This window comes from Thunnus albacares, chromosome 8, assembly GCF_914725855.1.
Source record: "Thunnus albacares chromosome 8, fThuAlb1.1, whole genome shotgun sequence".
NCBI classification, from domain to species: domain Eukaryota; kingdom Metazoa; phylum Chordata; class Actinopteri; order Scombriformes; family Scombridae; genus Thunnus; species Thunnus albacares.
Window position 1 is genome coordinate 28,507,574 of NC_058113.1, and position 20,877 is coordinate 28,528,450.

General features: G+C 39.3%; 2 protein-coding genes across 6 annotated transcripts in view; both read right to left on the reverse strand.

Moving 5' to 3' along the window:
* Positions 1 to 223: 223 nt before the first annotated feature.
* LOC122986692 (neurexophilin-1) lies at positions 224 to 15,880 on the reverse strand. Its single transcript, XM_044358000.1, has 2 exons — positions 15,404 to 15,880; positions 224 to 5,052 (listed from the first exon to the last, which is right to left on the reverse strand). Exons 1-2 carry the CDS (start codon positions 15,485 to 15,487, stop codon positions 4,249 to 4,251), a joined length of 888 nt encoding a protein of 295 aa, XP_044213935.1. The 5' UTR covers positions 15,488 to 15,880; the 3' UTR covers positions 224 to 4,248.
* A 2,214-nt stretch (positions 15,881 to 18,094) lies between these two features.
* Positions 18,095 to 20,877, reverse strand: part of LOC122987859 (thrombospondin type-1 domain-containing protein 7A) — a 182,641-nt gene continuing 179,858 nt past the window's right edge. For 2 of the 5 annotated variants that reach the window (XM_044359899.1, XM_044359896.1), the window contains one exon: positions 18,095 to 19,774. In XM_044359899.1, the coding sequence (XP_044215834.1) occupies positions 19,725 to 19,774 (50 nt within the window). In that variant the 3' untranslated portion in view covers positions 18,095 to 19,724. The remainder of the gene's footprint in view (positions 19,775 to 20,877) is intronic. The other 3 variants (XM_044359898.1, XM_044359895.1, XM_044359897.1) reach the window with 2 other exon arrangements.

The following is a 20,877-nucleotide window of genomic DNA, read 5'->3' on the forward strand; positions in this document are numbered from 1 at the left end:
CCAAAGGACAGCTGTCACTAAAGCAATTAAAATGACAAAGGTTAATTAATTCTCTCCAGTTTTTTACCTGATATGAGACATTCACAATGAGTGAGTTTTCATTTCCGGAGGAGTAATAGTGTTTTGAGGAGAGTAATTTATTTGTGATTTAAAAAAAAAAAAAAAAAAAAAAAAAGAACACCAGCCATTGTCTGATAGAGCCTTTAATATGTCAATACCTCCTACAAAACTGTGCCCCAGGACAGCGTCGGCCCCAGATTTGAAATGAATTCTGCAGCAGGACATGATCAGAAATGACAATTGGTTGTTTTTTTTTTTAAGAAGACGTCTATTATTTGTTCTGCGATAGCGCTAACAAAATGTGATTTGCTTATAAATGAAGCACATAAGGATCTTTTACACTTTTTAAACTGAGCTTTTGAACAAACATCTGTAAGTGGGGGGGGGGGGGGGGGGGGGGGGGGGGACGAAGCTCTACATTTTTTTACTGCGGTTGGGGGTCAAGCGGAAGAAAACCAAGATGCAAATAATTACTATGCCAACCACCTCTGACACCACGAGAGCAGAACCCAAGAACTTTCTAATCCACCTAAATGTCAAAGCAATGTTCGCAGCCCTCCCTCCGTGTGAATCTCCACAGGCTGCCAAAAGGCCAGTGGTTAGTCATCTGTTTACTCCTGCAGCTGCTGGGTGTCATTGGGACTCTGAAGGAGAAATCCCATGATTCTCTCTGCCATTTCTGACAGCTCCCGCCCAGACCACATTAATCAGGGATTGTGGGCGAGTTGGGGATAGACGGCAGGCATGGATGGCTCCGGCCCAGGACAACTGAACCGAGGGAGAAGATCTGGGCCCAAAGATAACTTAGACGCCCAAACGCTGGCGGGTTGTAATACTGTCGGTTTCATTCATACACACATAGAGCTCCATAAACGGACAGTTTCTCCAAGGAAACACCCAGTTTTTCTTGCTGCCGGGTAAAAATCTGTGCTTTGAAATTAACATAATTTTAAGAAATGTTGGTTTTTGAAGCAGAGTTTTTATGAATCTGACCTTTTCACAATTGTGCAAATTAGTCTCCAAGAAATTTAAGTTATTAGATATTTGAGATTGGTTTGAATTAAATTTCTGAAAAGCTCTATTTCCTACGTGAGATGGTTTTTAATTATACGACGCTACTTTTGTTCCTTACTTTCCTCTCCGTTTAATCACTTCACTGAGTCGATCTGATAGTTAACAAAAGGTTAGCCCTACCGCTAAAAGGCAAAATACAAAAATTGGAAGCTGCTGTCACTCCCAAAATGATTGCAGGTGTTTTAATACTCTCTTAACACCCGACCAAACAATTAAATCAAACTTATTAATATCTCCAGGTGCTAAGATTTGTTTTAAATCAGTAAAGTTATTAAACACAGACGTAAAACAGCTTGATATTTGCAATGACTATCAAACAAAAAATGCTCATTTTTCATCTTAAACCTGCATTAATTGATTTGTTTAACAACTTGGAGGCAACAGAACAAGCTGTGAACACAACATTGACATGTTTTCACCTTTATAAAGTTGATCACTACACTACATTTCTACTTCAGCAACATTTGGAGTTGTTTTTCTGGAGAAAATATTGGACTTACATAATGTGAGTCCAATGTTTACTCCCTTTTGATCTCCAGCAACTCCTGAGAAAAAATATTTGGCTCTTTAGCTACTAAATGCTTCACTGTGTTCACCAGCTAGTCAATCTGTCTCCGTCTGTCGTTTTTTTTAGAGCTTTTCTGCCACTGGAGGTGACGCTCAGGGCAGCGAGGGTAAACCAAAATAAAAACAGTGCAGACCCTAAAATCAGAACAAAAAGCTGAAAGACACACAAGTCGGTCAACGATTCTCTGCGTTCGTCGACACCTCGTACATCACACACAGTTAGTGCAGTTAATTTTGTCATTATTATTATTATTGTCATTAATAATTCCGCCTTAAACACAACACGTATATTGTATTTACCCTCAGACGACATCAGTCAGGGAACAGATCCATCTCTCAGCAGCTTTCACACCAAACACTTTTTTTTTGTGCCAGACTGTTTACACTTGTAAGATTATGTGCATAATGAGGTCGCATTGTCTCGGCAAAGTGCTGCCTTTTAATTCTTTGAAGCTGAACAAACTGTCCCTGGCACATTTTGGGTAGGGGTGGAGAGATATCAGAGTCACTTTATTGAGATGAAAGAACTGGCCCAAACAGCAATCTGAGACATTAGTCATTCCTTCTTCTCGGTGACAGAAACATGCTCTCAATTTACGAGTCAGGTGCTTCCAGTGATTTCTGCCAGCCTTGTTCCTCCACATCATAAATTCCTCTTTATGCTCACTCATCCCACAGGCAGACCCCCTATTCTTTGGCCTGCCTTGTCAGAAAAATACACCCCATGTTGGCATATTGGACGCCGTCCAGGCTGCGATTAGCAGTTACTGTGTTGCGTATACCATAGTGTACACTATGAAAGAGCACTGAATTTAAATAGACAGCAGTGATTGCGCCCCTAGGTGCACATTTGTACTTTTTTACAGGTTTTCTATCGGCACTTTAATTTGTTCTTTCTCTGATGTTGACTCTGCAGAGCTCCCACTTACACTGTGTTCATTTTCTCTTAATGCTTCACGTGGAGCCACTGGCTCCCAATTTATGTAATGAAGGTTTAATAGCCAATTGGAACATCCAATATCATTAACAGCCAGCGTTAGTCTCATCTAGAATTTGCCTTTTTGATAACCAGTGGTGCAAACGTTTGATAGGTGGAATGTGTGATTAGCACCTGCTGTTTAATGTATGTCTCCTCTGTCTCCTCTGCAGCAAGAAACCACTTTTTCTTTTTTTATCTTTTTTTTTTTTTTACCACATCTCACATTTTAACACAATATCTGTTCTGTTTCAACCTTTGTTAAACGAACTTCATATTATCTTCTCTAACACCTCCATGTTTTCCTTTTCAGCTTGTTCTAATATCTATTTTTAAACACTTTCAGACACTTGTTTTTTTTTTTTTTCTATATAGATGCTAAACCCTACTGTGTACAGATATTTTTGGATACTGCGGGGGCACTGTGGCTCTGACACTCCTAACAACAGGTTGCTTGTCATGTTAGTGATACAGAAGATGAAATTTATTATACCGGACTTGTTTTATGTCACAAACATAAGAGCCACGTCTTAAGTGTCTAAAATGGAAATGCAGGACTGAGAACACAGCAGAATTAGGGCACAGTTATGTTTTTTTTTTGTTTTTTTTTAAAGCAGTGCAGAAAATGATCTTCTGTATCCCTGTCATCTTGTGTGTCTTCTGCAAGTTTTATTTATTTATTGCAACATTTACTTGCTTTTGTCTGATTTGACGGGAGCCCTCCATTGGTGTCTTTTTTTTCCGTGCGCCATCTATGCCCTTAAAACCGCTAAACACATAACGCAGAATTAAAATAGAAGTTGTTTTTTTTTGTTTTTTTTCTTCTTCTTCCTCTTTTTCTCCTGTAACAATCATGACTCAGTGAAGATTATTTCTGACAGCTGCAATAACATGAAAATATAGATGGATGTTTTTCAGTTGTTTACCACATTCGGTTCATGCATGGACATGGACGAGATTCCAACAACAATATCAGAGAGGTATATTGACTCTAACAATCGCACTGCAGAAAACAACACCATTCAAAATATGTTTGCTTTTTCCCATTATGCCCTCTAATGCATACTGACAGATTCTTCTTATTTGCATTGACATTTACGTGTTTGCAATGATTACCAGAGACTGATTGGAAAAGACAGAAAGCATGATTGAGACGGAAATACATTATCGACATAAACAACTAAATTAGCAGGAGAAAACATTAATAAAATTGTTTTCTGGTCTTTGTGTGGAATCCACAATATTTACATAAATACAATCAGCATATTTTTATAGTTGGCTTGAGAATTTCCTTTCAATGTAAGCAGCTATGCATATAATATGAGTATTGCAAGCCTATAAATGCTTCCCTAAATGCTCTCATAATGACCTTGGGGTAGGTCTGTTCATTGGAGCAATATCAGTCTTGCGACAAGGATATGTTAGCTGTAATAATGCCTGTCAACATCTCAAGTTTCAAGTGTTTGGACTCCATTTTCATTCAAATAATTTGACGTCGCTCAGGGCGCAACGGCCTGTCTCTGCATCTTTTTTTTTTTTTTCTTTTTTCTTCCCGTCATCCAGTCAGGTGATCACCCGGTGGGGAGGTAAGGGGTGTCACTGTGGTAGTTGTAATCTGGACACACTTTCTGCACCAGCTTGTAGTCGGTGCTGTAGAAGGTGATGAAGATGCAGATGACTTTGAAGGGCTTGGAGCACAGCCAGGACACGTGACTCTGGGTCTGCTCCTGGGGGCAGCTCTGGGAGGGGTCGTGGGCACACAGTGAGTTCCTGGTGCCCTTCTCCACCTTCTCGTACTCCACCCTGCAGTTGAACAGCTTGGTGTCCTTGGTCTCCAGAGCCGTCTGTTGCTGCTGCTGCTGCTGCTGGTGATGGTGGTGGTACTGCTGGTGCGGCTGGTGGACCTGGAACTCCACAGCCTTGGTCGGCGGAACGAGCCCCACGGATACGTTGCCCTGACCGGTCGAGTTGTGGCGGAAGTAGACGCTAAAGGTCCCGTTTCCGTGATCCACGATTTTGCCGGTGATGAGAAGGTTCAGCTTCACCGTCTTGATGTTGGAATGGAAGTCGCCCCAACCGAACATCTTCTTGAACTTGCCGGTCTTGACGATGGGCCTCCTTTTCGTCCTGGATCGAGGGTCGCGGGGGTTTGAGGCGTTGTAAAGCCAGTTCCACTGCTCCTGTTTAGAGAACGGGTCCGCCTCATCATAGTTCAGATCCAGAGAGGTGAAGTTCTCTTTGCCGTAAAGGGACTGGGACAGGAGACGACTGATGGAGAAGGCCTTGCTGCTCTCGGTCCAGTAAGTCTTCACTTTGGATTTCGAGCTCTCTCTCAAGTCTGAATTTCCTGAACTTGGTGAATCAGCGCTGGAAACCTGGAAACACAAACAAACAAGCAAAAATCACTGTTGGGTAGAATTTCAATTGGAAACCACTAAGAGAGCTCACAACGCCAACAAGGCTGCACAATTCTCTCTCAATCCTCTGGATCCAGAGCTGCATCAAAGTACAAGTGGTGACACAAATTCATACAGTTTGGCCGATGGTGACCTTGAGTTTTGGACCAAAGACAAATTCTGTCAGGAAATATTACAGCTTGTTATAAAGGTGCCAAATTTCAAGTGAGTAAGACTCATGAGCATTTAGTTATGCCCTTTTAAATTAGATCCTCAAAGAAAAACAACAACAGTCATTTTAGAAAATGCCCTAAAACAACATATGCTTACGTTCAAGTGACAAAGCCATGAAGTGGCTAGAGGAATTTTGGAGGAAATAGTTTGATATTGTCAAAAAGCCACAAAGTCCGCAGGGAGGAGGTCAGAGTAGATGGGTGAGTAAACAAAACATTGGCGAACGATGACGACAATCATCCTCTAACTTTAATCAAATGGTTGTTATTTTGACTATGATGACGAAGGTCATCTAATCTTAACAAAGTCAGTTTCATAACCTAAACCACAATCTTTCCCTGACCAAGTCGTTTATGTGCCTAAACCCAATCAAACCTTCGCCATAGCTAATAAACACCTCTATGTTTCCAACAGTGATTTGTAACAGTTTTGGAAGGTGCTGACAAACTATGTTGTCCTGCCGAGATGGGGCGTCAGATCAGAAAATGCTTCTATGTGGAGGGAACTTATAAACAACATATTGTTGAATTTGGACTTGTTGATTTAAATGTATCATCGTGTAACGCCAGTTAACATACCAACAGTTAGCAATTGGTACGTGAATGTGACGTCAAACTCTTGTTGCAACCACAAGAAATTATGGCAGTTTATCTCAAATAGACCATTGCTCCAAGAATTTGGCAAGACATTATATGTGACATTATAGGAAAACTGTATTTTATGAGGGTCATACAATTTTACAATGTTTACAATTTTACAATAAACAACGATTTTGTGTGCCAAATTTGGGGAAAATCAGGTGAAATTTGTTTGAGGAATGATGAAAAAACAAACAAAAAATTCTAAATGTCAGAAAATCTTGTTAGACAGAAATGTTTGGGATCTATATCAAAAGCATTTTCTGTATTAACACAAATTTCTCTACATGAAGGATTGAATCCTCTACAAAACTAGAGGACTGTGCAGGCTCGGTGGACCAGCAGGGTGGCCCTTCGAATTACTTTTAATTTCACACCTTAAGAATTACTATGTCCATTACCAACGTTTAGTTCCAACACAGGAATCAATGCGGTCTTTACTGAACGTGTGGACATCAGGGGTCACGTGTGTGCACACAAAAACCAATGCATACACCGTTTCCTGCACACAAACTGGTATTTATAAAAAGCAGAATGTGTGCATCTCACACATCTCTTTAGACCAGACGTCCACATGTTTTTCTAAAGTGATCTGAGGGTGATGGGATGAGGTGGAGATGAAATATAAGCTGACAGACAGAATCTTCTAGTAAAACATTGCTTAGCTTGATAACCAGTTGCACTGATGATTTTTAAAATGCCAATCAAAGGCACATTTATTAAGGTGTGATTTTGTGTGATTAATTTTAAAATTCTTTTAATTTACATAGGAGTCAACATTTCATTTTGCTGTTACTATTCTTTTTATTCTATCCTTTGCCATGACACACTTTGTGAGGTCGGTTATAGATAAAGGTACAAACTAATCAGTGAATACATTTCTGAGATATCACTGCCAGTGATGGTTTACAGTCTATGTGATGAATTAATGATATGGACGGTATAAAGAACCACACAGCTGTGGTCGTGTGTAATGACAGCTGTTCTGCAACACAATCGTTGAAACTGCACTTCTTCTTTCCTGCTTGTTTCACTGACAGGTGTACAGACTGGTGGAGCAGGTGGTGAATTGATATGAAAACGGCTGGTTCAGAGTTGGTCTTCATCCATTTATGGCTAACTGTGGGAGTGGAAACGAGGCTCATGCAGCCAGTTCCTCAATGACTGAGATGCATAAAACAGAACTGTGGAACAGCTTTATTAATCTGACAAAAAGAGTGCGTATGCATATTTCTGGCTTTGTGCATACACACACAGCTTTAGTCCTGAATCTACTCAGAGTTTTATGTGGCCTCAGGTGGTGGATGCAGCATGTCCGACTTTCATGCAAGAAATGGGAGTTGTGTCTTGTAGCAGTCTAATTATTAATGTTGGCCTTTTTGTCCTAGATTTTTTATTCTTTCTTTGATCTTTCCCTCAACTTAATCTTACTGCTGTGGTTGCAGTGCAAGAATACTGTAGAAAATAAATCATTTAAAAAATGTTTTCGTTGAACAATAATCTGGATTTTTGTCCAGTATCAACCTTCAGCCTTATGATATGGTTAGTTGTGGCCTCCTGGTTGAAATCTGTTTACATCCTAATAATACATCTACAAGCATGTCAGCACCTTCAACAAAAGGTGTTAATGCTGTAATCAACTCTTACAGCGTGCGAAACGTCTTGTGCGAGTCGTCCTAATCAAGATTAAGGGTATTCCTGCCATACGTCGAGATGAATGAAGCGCTTCTCGGGTGCAGACGTGATGCAACAGCAGACTATTACCTGCTGAATGTGCCCTGAATGGATGATTGATGATTCATTCTGTGTCTCTCCTCTAACAATCACACAGATGAGAGAGCGAAGATTCCCCGTGCACCCCACAGAGGCCCGTGACAGTGATGTCCAAACCCCGGCCGAGGAATGTGACAGCAGATCTATCTGGTCGAATCGTTTACATTTCGTACCTTCACCTCGCGATCAATACTCCTGAAAATAAGGTCTTCTCTCATTCAGAAAGTTCTCTGAATGACATTGTAGTACAGTACGCCCCGGTGTGTGTGTGTGTGTGTGTGTGTGTGTGTGTGTGGAGCTCTGACTGAGTAAACTGTTGCAGCGGTTGTGATCTCTCTCTAAAGCGCACGTTCATTTTATGCACTTGACTTCAGAGTGGAGGAGTTTGAAAAGATGGCCTCCAGTTGTTTTTGAAGAGAGCCCGATGATGAATGACCTGATGAGAACAAACCGTTAGTGGCATTGTGGAGACGTTGGCTTAGCTGTTACATCTTTCTAGCCTGAGCTTTTTTTTTTTTTTTCTGAATGAGACATGATACGCCGAAGCTTTTCAAACACGGAAAAAAATTCCGTCTTTGCAGCCAAGTTGGTTTCATAAAGGAGGAAAAAAAAAAAAAAAGCTGCAAGATCGTCAGAGCAGAATGTTTGTAGAAATATGAATTCCAGCAGTCAGGTCGTTTCCTTACGCAGCGGGGCAGTTAAACCGTATTAATGAACATCTCCTTTTGTCTTCCATTGCTGGAAACAAAAGTCTGTTATGTTGCCTCACTGGTGATGTATCGTAAAAAGATAAATCCAGTACGAGGATAAGGGAGGCTTCCTGTTCAGGATTTATTGGCACCATTATAGTCTAACATAAACCTCCTTAGGATGTAAAAGTTCAGTGAAATAGTATCTTATAGACTGTCAGCTGAGCAGCGATAAAGTCGATTATAACGTTATAGTTCAGTCTTCATTCTTGGGTTTAATGTTCATGTTTCATCTTGTGTCAGTTGTTCATTTTGAAGGTTGTTATAGTACAAATGAACATACATTTATAGGAAAACACAGCAGCTAACTGAAGTTAATTGTCACTGACAGAACAGGAAGGTTTCTACACACATTGTATGTTAGATTATAAGGTCGTGCAGAAACATTTAAACATCAGATTATTATTCTTTCCAATTACATGTATAGGATTTGGTTAAATGGATTTGTAAAACTTGATCCCTGGTGGGTTTAAACGTTTCACATGTTTGCAATAATCGCGACTGAATATATATTCCTCTCTAAATGACCTTTGACCCGTAATCCAAATCGTAAACCCCCCGTTTTATTTTTCATGAATATTTCTATTCTGAGTCGTTAAAGAGCGAGGTCTCTAATGATCGAATGGAATATCATTTTTTCGTAGCGCGGTAATTACTTATGCTTCTCAGTAACTGGGTTTTAGCCTCAACAGAGTCCAGAAATCAGATAAAAGGGGATATTAGGAAACTGCTTTGAGCTGGTTTAAGTGACTGTCAGGCTAATAACTGACAGTATATGTGTGGATATAACATTTTTAATGTGCGAATATTTCCTAAACAATACAAATCCGAGCAGGTTTAGGAGTCAAATGTTTAAAGTTTTATCATTTTTATCAAGCAGGAACTTTAGATGCCTTCAGTATGTTTTTGAAAATTTTGTGCAACTTCATGAATAATTTTGTAAGAGAAAAGTGTCACCAGAGTCTCATTTTTTTTTTTTTTTGGAAGGGATTTCTTCACTTTTCTTCCTCCCCCTGAGATTATCAAACACAAAAATTACACAGCACATCTGAAGCGCGTGCCCAGTCATCATCAGACCTAACTCCTTGTTGTGGAAGCTCGCTCTGTTGTCACCGGCGTTAAACTGTGACATGCAATTAGCTTTCATCTAAAGCACCTGACAGTCTCTGGATTAGAGCACTCACAGGCACATTCACAGAGACTCCACTTCACGGATTAGAGCCCAACCTGTAATCCAGCCCGGGGAGATTAGGCAGATCAGAGGCAGTCCTGACTAAAGCAACGTTTATATCCAGAACACCCCAGCTGACTGCACCAACACTCGGAGGGCCAAGATTTACCTCTCGCCGGCTTCAAAAAACATGCAAGCGAGGCACGAACAGAGTGTGTGTGTGTGTGTGTGTGTGAGAGAGATACATGAATGTGCCTGAAAGAGATACTGCAGAGAGAAAACAGGGAGAGTGCTGTTGGATAAAGGACAGAGAAAAAAACAACAACATGGTAGCGTAAAGGTCAACAGTCACACTTTGATAACTTTGGTCTTAACAGATATTGGTTTGTCAATATCGGGTTTTATTAAATATCAAATAAGGGTCAGACAATATAAGCCCTCAGCTAAAGGTGAAATTTATTTTGTACTTAATTGCCTTTATTTAATTGTGGTGAATTTTACTATTATATGTATTATAGTGATTTCAGTAGATGTTGTGGGTTATCATGCTTTAAAGCTGTTTGGTTTGCAGCTGGTCATCACTGGTTGCTTATTGTTCATCTATGAATTCTGAACAGCTCAACCAAAGACTGTTTTTCTCATTTAAACATCTCAGATTGATTCTTTTTAATATTTTTTAGTGACCAGAAACAGAAATTATTCAGTATTTCACCAGATAGAAGCACAGATTAGAGAAAAAATCTGAAGAAATGAATGTAACTTCTGGAGCAAAACAGAACTTTTTTGTTTTTACAATCCTATTAATCCTCTAAAATGTAACTTGTGACCCATCGGACGACTCACAGGTTGGAAACTACTGCTGCAGAGGACAGTAACAGTACATATTCCTGCTAATCATACAGACAAAATGGTAATAATATCTGTAATGTAAAAGACAGACAAAACATCTGCAATGTGTACTGATTGCTCCCAATAAATAAAATTTAACAGAACATTGTTTAGATCTGAGACATTGTCAAGTAAACACCACGTAGTATCATAACGTTAAAACAACCATCATTCAGGCTGTTGTGATCTGAATGATTAGGAGTCATTCTACTTCCAGACTTGACCAATCAGAACAGTGTTATTCATCCCAATATTTATAATGAAAGAATCTTCTACACACAAAAATATAAAAAATAGTGAATACAGAAAAAAGAAAATTCCCTAAAATGCTTTGAATGGCAAAAAAGAATCACAAACTAACAGAATTAATAATAACAACAAGGAAACATGTTCACTCCTGAGAGAGACTTCAATGAATCCAATAAATAGATAAATAATAAACCTAATAATGAATCCAAGATGGAGATGATTAGCTATCATGAAAACTTACCACATAGAAAAATAAAAAACAAACAAACAAACAGTGTGTTTATCTGCACCATGCTGCTGTGTTTCTGGGTATCCATTCACTGCTGTATAATTAACAGACTGAAGGAAGTCTGGGGATATTCTTTATTTTTCTTATTGTCAACAAATCCCATGAAAACACCAAAACAATACAAACAATGATCCTACTAACAAGTATTATCTGTGTATCCGGAGCCTGATATATCTTATTCCTCTGTGCTGTAAAGCTGCTTTGTTGTGTTAAAAACATGAAGGAGCAGCGTTCGGTTTTTAATGCTCCACATATCTGGAACAAACTCCCAGAAACCTGCAGGTCTGCTGCAACTCTCAATTCTTTTAAATCACAGCTGAAGAATTTTCTGTTTGTTGCTGCCTTTTTTTAAAATCAAATTTGAGGCTTCTGATTCATATCTTACATGGCAACTGTCTTATTCTATTTTAGCTTATTTTAAAAAAAACTATTAAAAACACATCAGTGAGCCACACTGTTGCACATCTCATCCCACACACGCCGTCCCGCTGCTGTAAATACTCACCACTGCAACAAAAGTGTATTAATCCACAGCTGAAAATAGTCCCTCAACAAATGTACTATTTACTCCTGTTTGAGTAACTTCTGCTAAAAGCTAAAGTGCCCTGCTGTTAGAAAATTATTTCACTTTTTTTTTTTAAAAATATGAAATTAAATATTCACAGCCTGTTTTTTTAAAGATTTACATCTTCAGTGGGAACCAGTGGGCTTGTGGCGCAGTGAGGGTAGGCAAGTCAGAAAGCATTAAAAAACGACTTTCATGAGATTTGTTGTCAATCAGGAAATAGAATTTTGGATTAAAAGAGCTCATAGATTCCCAGACTGCACAAAAATGAATGGAAACTAATGGCTGCACGTCACTGTGTAACCTGCATTTGAAAATTAACAGCAAAAATGTAAAGTTTACACGACTTTTACGGTAGTTTAAGAAGTTTAAACATGCAAACGAAGCAGTTTTTTTTAAAGAGCTGCTGTTCCCGGCATAATTTCATTACTTGGAGTCTCAACAGAGTTTTAATGTTAAATCAGAGCATTAGTCACACCCAGACAAGTAAAATTATTGTGTCAAAACTTTAGCTCAAAATTTAAAGATATTACATAAAAGTAAAATATATTATCAGTAGCTTTAAACAGCTACTCCAGTGGTTTAGTGTTGCACTTCCATAAAGTTTGTGGACTCATGAGACAAAGTTGAAGAAAAAAGAAGTTTTTTTGTCCTTAGTGTCATTATATCTCCCATAATTCAAACAAAAGCACCTTTTTGTTGCCTGGTAGGGTCTCTTTTATACAGAAATACTGACATCACACCAATTTACAGGAAGCCATACTGGCCAAAGCCTTTTTATACGCATCATATATTAAATATAGTGTTTTGAGCGAAAGATATTTGAATGTATCTCCCAATCATATGTGGAAGCTTTCATTTCGCGGCTCAGAGTTTTTCTAACTTTTTTTTAACCTGCAGTTTGTTATGCAGGAGTCTCCCGCCCTCCAAACCCCATTTAACTGTCTGTTAATATTATTCCCAGGTTCGGTGTATGAGGCAGAATCCCTCGACAAGATAACACAAACCGCATCGGCGTGCAGAAGTCCTTTAGGAAACGACTCTCAGATTGCCAGATGCAGCATATATGCAGGTTGTTGGACAAACCTAAATGCTATCTACTCTCGGCGAGGCTGTGATAAGGCGCAGGCGTCCGCTCTTTGGAACAGGAAGATAAACAACCCCCCGGCTTCCCTCGGGAGCTCGGAGGATATTCTATGGGCTGGACCCTCGAACAGCCAACAAATTCTACCTTTAATAGAACCACCGGAGAAGCCAGATGACTCTGCGGTGGGCTGTACACAAAACCTTACGAGGAAGAATGAAAGTGTGTGTCAGTTTTCATTTACCTGAATGCTGCGGCTGCTGCGACCGCTGTGTGTGTGGGGAGGATTTGTGAGTGCGACAGTTTCTAGTTTAACGGAGTTAGAATGGAGAGCCGCCGAGGTGATGGCAGATTTGGGCTGCCACTTTACAATCTTGATTGGATGGTGTGTGTTCAGAGTTCTGGCTTCAACGTGGAGAAATTAATAGAGTTGTAGTTTTTTTTGTGAGTAAAAACCACACTGCGAAAGTTGGAAAAGGAATTGTGCAGATTTATTTACTTCTTAAAATTTTGGTCCAGAGATGTTTAAAGCGAAGGGGAGCTAGAGTTTGGCTCAAGGACATGTGGCTTGACATCAAACCTGTGACCTTTCGGGTATGAAACAGTCATTCTAACCTGTGGCTACACTTCCAGACAGCATGTATGATTCACAAAGCTTTGAACAGTTCAAGGCTTTCAAAATATAACAGTTTATGAATTCTCATCTTTGATGCATAAAGCCACTTTTCTGTGTTTGACTAAAATGTTCCTCTAGACAGGAAGGTAGTTTAAGAGTCCTTAGTCTGTTGATGCCGTCTTTTAGAGTATTTTCCATGTGGGCACTTGGGATATGATTATCGTCATAGTCATTTACTGTGAATTTAACTCGTCTCGCCTTGTGAGGTCCCCCTGTAGTCGAGTTGATGGATTCAACTAAGGGCATTTTGACGCCCACTAAGAGTTTAGGTCTATATTCTCCCGGTGATATCAAAGTGATACCTGAGGGGGGTCAGAGATGATGACAAATCACAAAGTGTGTCAAGACATCACAGGCAGCTGTGGATGGAGCCGAGTCCTATCACTGCAGCACTGCTTTAAGAGGCCGGGGCACAATTATTACCATGACTTCTGAGGAGGATAAATACTGTACGCGGACAGACTGCGGGATATTAGAGTGGGGCAGTTTGAAGAAGAAGAAGAAGGAGGAGGAGGAGGAAGAAAGAGAGTGGAGGGGGGGGGGGGGGGGGGGGGGGGGGGGAACCTAGCCACCAGTTTTCCAACTTACCCAGAGGAAAAATGCATAATCATATTATTTCACACACGACTTGGTTCAAAGGCGGCCAAAATAAGTTTGTGAGGTTCCCATGGGTCTGTCAATCTGTTGAAGGAGCTGCAGGCGAAAGCTTAGGATGCACCGAGTACGAAACAATTATGATCATCCCATTAAAGCATAGCGAAGCAATTTGGCAGCCCAGTCTGGAAAAAAAAAAAAAAAAAAAAACACACACTCCCATCAAGTGATGCTATGAGATCAGCCAGTCCTGCCATAACGCTATTGTACATATAACTCACATACTTAATGATTAATGTTTGTCTTGATATTGTGACAATAGGAGAATCCATGTTAATTAATGTTATTGCTCCTGAAATCGAAGAATCCTTGTGTTCATTCAAATAATAATAAAAAAAGGCTCTGTAAAATAAAAAAAAATTTAAAAAAAGGGGGTGGGGGGGCGAGGGGATAGGGGGGTGAAATGATTAGTGCGCTTAGTCAGCTGTGAAATTGAGTTTATGGTTTTCAAGACGGTGAATTCAATTCGATAATGGGTATTAAGTTGTAGAGAATAATTAATAGTAATTGACTTCTTTCCATCACTATGCAAATTAAACACAGATAACACCACGGGAGCTTTTTAAGGCCAGTCAAGTTTGTGGGGATTAAGTTTATGGAATTTTTGTTGGAGAGAGGAGTGGCGCCTGTTCTGCTTTGATTGCTTTGTTGACAGATTTATCAGTGGGTGAGGGGTTACTGTCTCTCCGAGGATTAAAGGAATTGGGTTGTCACAAACTGTCAAGGCATTGAGTTAGTAGCATTCTGGTATGTTTGTCATAATGGGCTCAGGCTGTTCTCCGCCGTACTGTCAAATATATTCTTATTGAACCGCATCTGTAAGTGGGAGAAAAGGAGGGTAAAAATGCACAGGCAGGATTGAATGGATAGTGCTGAGCAGGAAATATCCAGCGGGTGGATTTGTCAAGATGCAGATTTGGATTTGGAGAGCTTGTGTTGACACTGACATCGGTTAATTAACGAAGCGATGCATGGATCTGGTTTCGAGATGTTAAATTTATCATCTCAGGCAACAGATTTAAGGAAAACTATTTAAAAACATGCCCTTAACTCTGCTGTAATACAGGTAAGATGCCTTGAGAAAAAGAGGAAAACAGCTTAATTATATTCTGCTAAATATTTTCTAGACTTTCACATTATCAGACTGTGGCTTAACATGATCTTACAGGGATAAATTCTGCTTGTTTTTACTCTGTGAGGTCCTCTTTGTCCTCCCACTACCTGAAACTCACTTGTCAAAAATGTCCCTTTTGCGAACATTCCTGAATATCCTCGCTATTAGAAGAGCGCACACAGTTATCACAGAAATTGTAGAGACATAAAATAACTAAAGGTCAAATCAAAATGACATTTAACTCACCAGAGAGATGAACGACAGCAGCAAGAGAGCGGCAGCCAACAGACATGTGGTCCTCATGCCTCCGTGTGGAGCGTCTCCCCTCATGTCAACCTGTCCTTGATCTTCTCAGCCTCTGATGAGCCGCAAAATATCTCCTCCTGACTGAGCCGGTATCAGCTGCCGAACTTGAGGAGAAATAAAGAGTGAGGAAGGCGGTCCTGAGGCGAGAGAGCAGAGATGAATCTTCTCAGGCTCATTCAGGAGGGTCAGAGATGTCTGATGCTGTTTAAAACGGTTCAAGTGTCTACTGGAGTGGTTTCTGATGCGGGGGTCTGGAGGTGTCTGGTGGTGAGAACGGAGGTGTTTGTACATCTGAGTGTCAGTGTGGAGGGATGTTTTATACAGCACGCTTTGAGGTTCACACACACACACACACATACACACAAAGAGAGAGATAGAAGAGGGGGGGGGAGTATAGAGAAAGACGGGAGACAGGGGGGAGGGATTGAGAGAGATAGAGTGAGGGAGTGAGGAAGGGGGAGCAGAGAAGGAGGTCCACATTATAGACTTTTGAGAGGCAACTTTTCTTTTAACGTCGTCAGGGGCTGACATCTAGTGGCAGTCAGCTGCAGTGGCTTTTTTTTTTTTATCTTTACATGCTGTAAACACAAAAAAACTTGCCATAACTGCAGATTCTCACCTTTTTTAAAGTTGTAAGTCTTTAGATTTTCAATACATTTACCAGACATGGCTGCAGACATGTACAAAACATTTCAAAGCAGGATCCCAGTTGAATCAGTTTGAGCTGGAAAAAATTATACTGTGCATTTGTTTTTAGGCCGTTAAACAAACATCATCTAAAAGAGCACTCCAGCATTGAGTGTAATACTGTTGCATTTCCTTAAAGGTGCAGTGTGAAGAATTTAGTGGCATCAGGTGGAACAGACGTCACAGAAATGGAATATAATACACATAAATATGTTTTAATTAGTGTATAATCACCTGAAAATAAGAATAGCGTTTTCATTACCATAGAATGAGCCCTTTATATCTACATAGGCCGCCATATTGCACTGCCATGTTTCTACAGTAGCCCAGAACGGACAAACCAAACACTGGCTCTAGAGTGGGCCTTTTGCGATTTTCGCAAGGTTCACGGCCACCATAGGTTCTGGGTATTCAGTTGGAGAAGACATTATAGAGCTGTTTTAGTACTAATCATGACTTAAAATCGGTGGGGTGCCCCATTTATAAAAAAAAAAACAAACAAAAAAACTGAAAGCTTAAAAATGCTGTAGTCATCCTGTAATTTACACAAACACACATTAACTTTTAATCTAAATGAAAAACCTCTGAATTTAGTGCATTAAATTAATCTTAATTTGTAAGATTAATGAACAGGCTGCTTAAATAAATTTACTGGTTACTGTCAGAGCAGACTGAGCAACATTTACTTTATTCACTTTGGTGTTTTAAGGGTGTTCAGTTATTCTTTAAAGGACCAGTGTGTAGGATATAGTGGCATCTAGTGGTGACGTTGCAGAATGCAACCAACTGAATACCCCTCCCATCCCCTTCCCCTTCCAAGCGTGCAGGAGAACCTACAGTGGCCGTGAAACTTGCAAAAAACATGAAAGGCCCTCTGTATAGCTGGTGTTTGGTTTGTCCGTTCTGGGCTACTGTAGAAACATGGTGGGCTCTGTGGAAGAGGACCCGCTCCCTATGTGGATATAAAGGGCTCATTCTAAGGTAACAAAAACACAAAATTCTTATTTTCAGGTGATTATACACTAATTAAAACGTACGTATGGATATTATATTCATTTTCTGCCAAGTCTGTCCTGCTAGATGCCACTAAATTCTACACACTGCACCTTTAAAGTGACTTATTTCATGATTCTTCCACCTACCTACATCTGCAGTATTCTATTTTTTTTATTTTATATCATCAACAAATCCCATGAAAAGACCAAAACCAACAATGAATTGATCTGACTAACAAATATTTTCTGTGTATCCAAAGATATATCTTATTCCTCTGTGCCATAAAGCTCCATTTCAAATGTTCCTTCATTTCTATCACTGGAACTATTTCTGTCACCACATTCATTAATTCACAGCTGAAAATAGTCCCCAACAAATGCACAATTAACTCCTGATGGACTAACATATTGCTGGTTTTGGACTTTTCATGAGATTTGTTTGACAGTAAGAGGAACATAGAATAACTTATCGTTTAATCTCGACTAAACTGTATTAATGGAGTTTTTCTGTTTTCTACTACTAGACGTAAAGAAAGACAAAAATGACTCCATAACTTTATCTTTGTGTGTTTACAACCATGTCCTCATTTATTTTCAGTAATTCTTCCATACATATAAACAACCTGTACAAAATGGCTGAGCTTTCGTCTTTTTCTGCTTCTTTTTTCATTCTTTTTTTTTTTTTTCACAACATAACTTGCATCATGATAACAACAATCAGCAATATCATACACCCACTTTGCAATATTCAAACTAAACATTTTCTGTGCAATACAAAATAAATGTACACATACTTTGAATTTTTTTTTTTTTCAAAAAATAAAAAATTGCTGTTATTTACAAATCCAACAACAAAAAAAGTAAACATTCTCCACACCAGTTTGCTTTTACGTTGAACTCAGCAGAAGCATGTCCTCTTATTATTAACATGTTGTATAATTTTTGTTTGTACAGATCGTTTTTTTTCTTTTTTAACTATATTTCACCTCATATAGTATGACTGAAAAACGATAGAGCACCTATGATACGGTTACTACATGAAAACGCTTTTTAAAAGTCTGAATTTTACTGTGCTAAGCGACCTCAGAATGAAATCTTTGTCTACATGTAGTGTTTGCTGGGCCCCATTCAAGTATTCAAAACTGTATTACAGGACTGTTAGTATTTAGTTATTGTCAGTAAGGCAGAAATGACATTTGCATGACATGAATGGTTCAAATTGTCTCAATTTTTTTTTCAAAATTTCATCTTTTTCATAATTGTAGTACTGTAGGTAAAAAAAAAAAGTGAGATTTAACATTAAAGAATTAAATTTTTATGCTTTAAAAAGAACTTTTTAAAGGAGGTGATTCATTAAAAGAAGCCACCTGCTCACGTCATAGTTAAATCTTTAATTGCATCTGGGCAGAAATAAAGTGACAACACCAGACGAAATCTACGAACCACAGAAGGTACTTTTTACTACAACCAAAATGAAAAAAAAAAAAAAAAAAAAAAAAAAAAAAATCAGCTGTGAGAAATAAAATCTATACATATATTTACTTGAGATTCTCGCCTTTTGTTTTGTAGAACGTGACACATCTAAACATCTTTTTCTTGTCGCCGTCGTTTTTTTTCCTTTCGAGTGTTCTCGTGTTGACCTTAGCTTGTTCCTCTGCTTTACGGTTTTGTCTGTGGAAGAGGCAGTGTTTTATGGCAATAGAAGGTAGAAGTCACATGTGCATATCATGCTGCACTAATATAGTGCAATGTAGTGCCTGAAACAAAGCAAGGGTGGAGGCAGGCAGGCAGGCAGGCAGTAGTTCCATGAACAACTGATTGCAGGCTACTCCTCCATCAGCATCATACAGATTGGTTTATCCCACAAACACAGGCCTGTGTGCCTCTGAATCAAGCAAAAAAAAAGAAAAAAGAAAAAAAAAAAAAGAGAGAGAAGAAATGCCTCCCTTTTGTTCAAGACTGTAAAAGAGATTTGAGTCAAAACCCAGTTGAGGATTGAGAAAAAAGGAATCCAAACCTTTTTATGGAGATTTTCTCCCTCCTCCTCTTCCCTGCGGTGACTTTTGGCAACGTACGAACCGTCAGAGCATCCTAAGCCTCCAGCTACTCAGCATTTTTAGGGACAAGCAGAAAAGCGCGGAGGAAGAGTTGGTGCTTGTGCTGCCTTGTTCAGAAGCAGCTTGGTCTGTCTTCCGTACCCAGCCTCCCTTTATCTGAAACAAGTCTTTTCTTTACACAAATGCGGATGTGTAGGGGACAAAAAAAGGCATTTTCATTGAACAAGGTGGAGGTCACGAAGGCTCTTGCAAAAGAAAATGTATAAAAAACAAAAACAAACAAAGGGGGGGGGGGAGTGAATGGAGCACTACTTGAAATGGTTAAACCCCAATCTGCTCTGTGCTAAGAGGATTTTCTATAATTTCTCCGCTCTGTGACGTGTCCATTCACGCTGCAAACATCCATGTCCTTCACTGTAATGGCGTAATGAAGTGGGTCTCTATGACAGGTGAAGTGCTCAGTGAAGCGTCTCCCGGAGGACTACATGTCTGTGTCCCCGTCGTAGGCGAGAGTCAGAGGTTTTAGTCGGTTGTTTTGTTGCCTCTGTCTCTGAGGTCTCTTTGGCTTTTTGCTGTGTGAAAAGATTAAAACAGTAAAAGAGAGAGTCAGAGAGGCACTTAAGTAATCTCCTGTACTCATATCTAAACTATAAACTATCACACCGACCATGTAGTTACAGCACATGATACTCTGGGTTGCAGGAAAATATGAAAAAAAAAGGATTCTGATGGTTTCAAATTGGTTCCTAAATGATTTTTTGTTGTTATTTGGCAGCCAATCTAAATAGATTAGCTGTCTTGAATATTTTTATATACTGTTAAGATTGAGGTTTGATTGAAACGTCTGCTTAGTTGGTGCTTGTAAAAATTCCACGTTGCTATAAGTGGAGCTTCCCACTAGCACCTAAGGGGATGATAAACACCACCAGTTAATTACCAGTCTTTGATATTAAATGTCATAAAATCCTATGAAATAAACAAAACCAACAATGTTTCGGTCTGTCTTTCAACATTTTCTGACTTCCTGTATGTGGCCTCAAGCCCATTTGAGTCTACTGGAGACATAAACCTATACTCAATTTAAAAACACAATTTATACTTTTATCTTAAAAAAAGGCCTCATAAATTCCTAAAATAGTTGGACAGGAGTAAAAAGTGCATTTGTTGGGAGCTACAGTTTTTGGACAACAATGGAGCTCTGTGGCACAGAATAATAAGATAAATCAGACTTAAGCTTCACAGATAATACTTGTTACTCAGTTCATTGTTGGTTTTGGTCTTTTCATGGGATTTTTTTTAACCCGACGCACCAGATGGTTTGTTACACAGAACCATCTGAGAAGTCGTCTTTTTAAAAACTTGTTTGGAAAAGAGCAGGAACTTTCAAAAACTACTTAGCAGGTGATTGGATGAACCATCTATCGCCATTTATTGTTTCTCACTGGTATCGCACCTAAACCACGCCTGTAGCTACCAGTGGTTCTAGGACGCTGATTGGCCCGAACCACCACCAGCACATAACCTGAATCCTGACAAGATGGATTCTCACGTAATCTCGTGAATCCAGCTGCCTCGCAAGGTCAGGATTTTTTTTGTCAGCCTTATACTTTAGAAGTAAACTTACATTTGTTTGCAGAAATTGAAAAATCCAAGATATTTCATTTTCAGAACAACT

Coding starts and splice junctions, on each gene's coding strand:
- LOC122986692 (XM_044358000.1), bottom strand. CDS start 15,487: ATGAGGGGAGACGCTCCACACGGAGGCATGAGGACCACATGTCTGTTG. Junction 5,053..15,403: donor TGCTGTCGTTCATCTCTCTG/GTGAGTTAAATG, acceptor TTGTGTTTCCAG/GTTTCCAGCGCTGATTCACC.